The sequence below is a fragment of the Ipomoea nil genome, unplaced genomic scaffold (genome assembly GCF_001879475.1).
Source record: "Ipomoea nil cultivar Tokyo-kokei standard unplaced genomic scaffold, Asagao_1.1 scaffold2761, whole genome shotgun sequence".
Taxonomy (NCBI): domain Eukaryota; kingdom Viridiplantae; phylum Streptophyta; class Magnoliopsida; order Solanales; family Convolvulaceae; genus Ipomoea; species Ipomoea nil.
The window spans coordinates 1,907,673-1,912,909 of NW_017619189.1; the positions used below are offsets into that span (position 1 = coordinate 1,907,673).

Here is a 5,237-nt window from a genome sequence, read left to right on the forward strand (position 1 = left end):
TTTACTTTTCAGGCCTATGCAATATCAGCACTAACCAAAATATATTCCTTTGAAATAGCAGCGGGAAAAAAATTGACATTTTGCCTGAGGTAAGGTGTTTTATATTGTTACTTTTTAAGTTTACACCAATCTGTTGGATTCTCAAATTTGTTTAAGATGCCTTTTGATTACTAAGTAAATACAACTCCTTCAACTCATTATAATTTTGATCTTTTGATTCCTAAGTAAATAACTCATTATAATTTTGATTCCCATTGATATTTCATTCATGTTTGCTAGCTTGGGTATGTTTTTTTTTTTTTTTTTTTTTTTTTTTGTTTTTTTTTTTGTTGAATGCAGCTTGGGTATGTAAATACTCTGGTTTTTTTTTTCTTATTGCAAATTAATACGATTTTATTTTATTTTATTTTATTTTTTTTTGGCAAAAAACTGAAATCCTATTGCTATTTTTTTAAAAATTTTTTAAGAAAATACGACGTCGTTTTCTATAAAAAAAAAATTTTAAAAATGGACATAAAACGTCGGTTGTTTTGAACAACTGACGGCTTATGTCTTTTTTTTTTTTTTTTTTTTTTAAAAAATAAGCTAGGACGTCGGTTGTTATAAACAATTGATGTCGTATCGTTTACTTACAACGTCGGCAGAAAATCGACGTTAAAAGTGCAAAAAAAATCGACGTTAAAGGCTTTATTTGTAGTATTGATTATATGTTACTAACAGCTTGCCAATTTGGCCATTTATATATGGATAATCAAGCTGTAAAACATAACTAGCTTGGTTGGTGATGTGGATAAAACCACCGTAGTTCAGTAGAGTAGAATACTAGGTTGACCGATCGAATAACGTGACCGGGAACCTCTTAATTACCAAGTCTAAGGTAGGTAAAAACCCCTCCCTAAGGCAATAAATGCAGTATTTATAGGAGACCTAGGAAGCAGGGCCGTCCCTGGACATGTCTGCCCAGGGCAGGCGCACAGGGCCCCCAAAATTTTGGGGGCCCCTTAATTAAAAAAAAAATATAGCATATATAGGCTTTTGCCTTTTGGGCTTCAACCAACTAAAAATTAAAGAAAGCCCAATGTTGGTGAACCTTTCTTTAAAAAACCAAAGCCCACATACACACCAACACACGTAACAAATATATCAAATACCTATAACCTATTAACTATATAACCTAAACCTAATCTAAATTCTAAAGTACACAAACACTCAAACAGAAAGTCGGAAAGAGAAATCGCAGAAGAGACGAGACTCAAAGAGACTAAATTACAACAAATTGCTTACTACCTAGCAACTTAGGTATTTGAACTTTTACTCTTTTAATTTGACGGTGCTATTTGTGAATTCTAGGTATTTGAATTAATTCAAATATTGAATTTTTTTAATTTGAATATTTGTGTATTTGAACTAGATTAGGTAATTCAAATTTGGGAAAGACGACAGATTCTACTCGTGTGATACTGATTCTTCAATTCTCAAAGTCTCAAGTTCTTCAATTCTCTTGATAGGTAATTAAAATTACGTATTATTTTACAATTCTTGTTTATTTGTTTTATTTACATGACTTAATAATTCTGATTTCAGAATAATATATTCAAGAATTTGTTTCTTGATTAATTATTTATTCATAGAGTTTCTAAATAAATTTTTATTTTTTCCTTAGGATTTTATGTCTTCCAGAAAATATTCATCTGGGTTTGAGAAGCGTAAAAAGAAAAGAAGAATTGAACAATTTAGTTAATTTAGTTAGCAAGCAATTACAAACAAAAGATATGCTTCTTGATGTTGCTATTAATCAAATTAAAGGGTTAGTTTCTTTCTTCAAGAATTATAGAGAAAATGGTTTTTCTGCTGCCATGGATACTGCAAAGGAAATTGCCACTAAATTAGAAATTGAGCCAGTGTTTCCTCAAAAGCGAAAAATTCGTAGAAAAAGACAAATTGATGAGAGTGCTGATGATACTTCACTATCTCCAGAAGAATCTTTTAGGGTTGATTATTTTTTATACATTATAGATCAAGCTATTATTTCATTGACCCAGAGGTTTGAGCAATATGAAGGAACATTTGGTTTTTTGTTTAGTTCTCACAAGTTACAATCGATGGCTGATATGGATTTGAAATCTTGTTGCATTTGTTTAGAAGCAGCTCTTAAGAGAGATGAACAGTGTGGTGATATTGACGGAAATGAATTGTATATTGAGCTAAAATTGCTTAGAGAGATTTTATCGAAAGAAAATATAGGAGCAGTGAGTATATTGAATTCATTGAAACAGTTGGGTTGTTTTCCAAATGCTTCTATTGCATATCGAATATTATTGACTATCCCAATTACTGTTGCCTCTGTAGAAATGAGTTTTTCAAAGTTGAAATTGTTGAAATCGTACTTACGATCAAGTATGTTGCAAGAGAGACTGAATGGATTAGCTTTAATCTCTATTGAAAATGACATTTTGGAAGAAGTTGATATCAAAAGCTTGGTGGATGATTTTGCGTCTAAATGTGCACGACGCATGTCACTTTTTAAATGAAATTTTAGATGTATTTTTTTATAGAATATTTATATTTTAAATTTTTGAAGACAACTTTTTGAACAATTATTATTTATATATAAAAATTAATTAAAAAAGGGGCCCAAATTAAAATATTGCACAGGACCCCAATTTTTATTGGAACGGCCCTGCTAGGAAGCGGTGCCCGGCCTTTCGGCATGGCGGGCACGTGGCGTTCATGCACCGGGTCTTGAGTAGGTGAGCATGTAGCCGTGCACGTGGCGTGCGTCTCCCGACAGCTGCGGGGGCCTTTGACCCGAACGGTCACCCCTCCAGGTCACCGGCCACCACCGGAGGAGGACTCCTGAGCAACGGGTACGATAAAGGCGACCGGGAACAAGCTGGAGCATGGCGCTGACCGGGCTGGATGACACACGAACAACAGGTAGGAAGATAGACTACGGGTGACCGGGTGGAGTTTAGGGCGCACCTTTTACCGGGCCGGATAACCCGTATGTGCAGGGTATAATCCCCTTCAGTTGGCGTGAGTGGTCGTGTACTCTTGTCCAAAGAGTTTGAATCACTTCTAGTATGAAAAAATCAGTCTGGTCAACATTTTGTCCCTTAATTGAACCGGCCTGAATATGGTATGGGCTTAAAGGTGTCTCACACCATTAGGTTACAAAACATGTAAATTGTAGTTATGATTAACAACATCTGGGCATGAAAATATGCCACATTGAACCATTTAAACATACCTTAATCACTCACTAATTATACATTAATCAGTCATTAATTGGAAAAAAAGCTTCCCATTTTAAGCTAAATCAAATCAAAACCCTATCTTGGGCTGCTACTGCAAGAATCCATTGCCTGAACTTTACTCTGATTCTCAAGAGGCAGCTTAAAAGCATTTGTAAAGATAACCTTCAAACTCCTTCTTCTTCCCTTGGGTGATTGTGAAGATATGGCAGCAGACCTCATTTGCTCAATCATGGCTTCTGTATTCTCATCCTCCGCTAAAATCTCTCCCAGTTGCTGAGAATCAATCACAAACTTCACCTTCCACACCCCCTTCCGCGGCGGCGGCAGAACCTCCAGTCCCGACACCCTCCTCACTTCATTTTCCGGCGCCGCCTCCTCCGTTTCTCCGGCGACGGGGAGGAGATAGTAGAATTGGCCGTCCAGGAGGTGGTCTTGCTCGCTCATCGGCGCCGACATGTGGCCCTGGCCGTAAACGTTGTAGCCGGGGAATTCGGAGAGGAGTTGTCGGACTGATTTGGGGGCTCTGAGGTGTAAGAGTTGGCCGGAATCAGTGATGATCCTCGCGAAGCCGAGGTCTTTGGTTGCATCGTCGATTGCTTTGAGAGAGCAATTCCCCATGGATAGATATATGGATTCAAATTTCTCAACTTTTGTTGTCACTTTGTGATTTGTGGAGGAATCATTGGGTTGTTGTTATATATATATACTCCCACCTTGTCCTTTTTAATTTCTTCCTATTCAGACAACAAAACATCACTCAAACTCTATTCACAATCCAATTATTTATTTATTTTATTTAGTATTGATGTACAAAATAAAAACATTTAAAAATTACTACACTACAAGTTTTACTAGGAAAAAAGTTTAAATTTGATATATATATATATATATATATATATATATATATATATATATATATATATATATATATATATATATAAAAGCAAAATGCTTGTTTATCTTTACAATTAACACTCCCTATTAGTTCAAAAAAATTATTTATTTTCATGGATTACATGAATTGGTTGGTACACTCTGAGTTAATAATGAATTTATTTATCGAATAAAAATGTGTAATATATGGCTAATAAAAAATGATAATTGTAAGGGATTCTAGCATGGTTGTATACAATTTGTCAAGAATAATTAGTTTAAAATGATATTAAAATCAATATAATCCATTTACATCAAACTTAAACTATTAAAACATTTGGGCATCTGGTTGGAGGGAGTTACAATTCTATTCCTATTTGACTCCCACCTAATTCCAAAAGCAAGTGCATTCCTTCGTTTGGTGGGAGGGAATTGCAATTACGCGAAATTGCAATTCTCTCATTTTCATGAAATTAGAATTCAATGCCCTCCCTTTGTATTTCTATTTCTTGGTTTTTAGGAAGAAAAAAAGTAGCTTTGAGTCAAAATTGCCCATTTTTTAAAAACTTAAAATTGATGTCTAACATCTCCCTCTCGATTACAATGTGTCTTCTTCTTTGACTCTCAACACATCATTAGTAGACCAATCTTAATCAAATATGTTTTCTCAAAACTCTTTAATTTATTTTATTGCTTTCAATTCAATTATAGGGTGTTTTTATAGTGCGTTACATAAATTTTCAAAACTAAAATTTAAATTTGGTCTGTGTATATAGCATACTTGCCTAAATTTTTAATAGTAAAATTTAAATTTGATTTATGTGTTTCCAGTTCAAGAGATATTGTAGATGAGTGATATTTGAATTTTTTTTTTTGTGTGTTCAAATATGCATATGCATATGGGTCAAAGAGATACTTGTCATTTAATAATAATAATAATAAGTATGAGCATGCCAAATCCCTTGTGATCTGATGACATTACTATTGTTTTACGTACATAAGGAAGGTCTCGGATTCAAGTATCTCCTCTCTCTTTTTGAATAAAAATATAACAAGAGTGCAACTTGCGTGTCTAGCTCACTACCGTAGTACTGCGTCAACTGGGCG

At 34.3% G+C, this 5,237-nt stretch overlaps 1 protein-coding gene across 1 annotated transcript; it reads right to left on the bottom strand.

Moving 5' to 3' along the window:
- Positions 1-708: 708 nt before the first annotated feature.
- LOC109157069 lies at positions 709-3,903 on the bottom strand. Its single transcript, XM_019304949.1, has 2 exons — positions 3,163-3,903; positions 709-756 (listed from the first exon to the last, which is right to left on the bottom strand). The coding sequence occupies exon 1, from the start codon at positions 3,873-3,875 to the stop codon at positions 3,333-3,335; it is 543 nt and encodes a 180-aa protein (XP_019160494.1). The 5' UTR covers positions 3,876-3,903; the 3' UTR covers positions 709-756; positions 3,163-3,332.
- Between the last annotated feature and the right edge of the window lie 1,334 nt (positions 3,904-5,237).

What these genes read in the sequence shown, in the direction of transcription:
- LOC109157069 (XM_019304949.1), bottom strand. Translation starts at nt 3,875, where the DNA reads ATGGGGAATTGCTCTCTCAAAGCAATCGACGATGCAACCAAAGACCTC.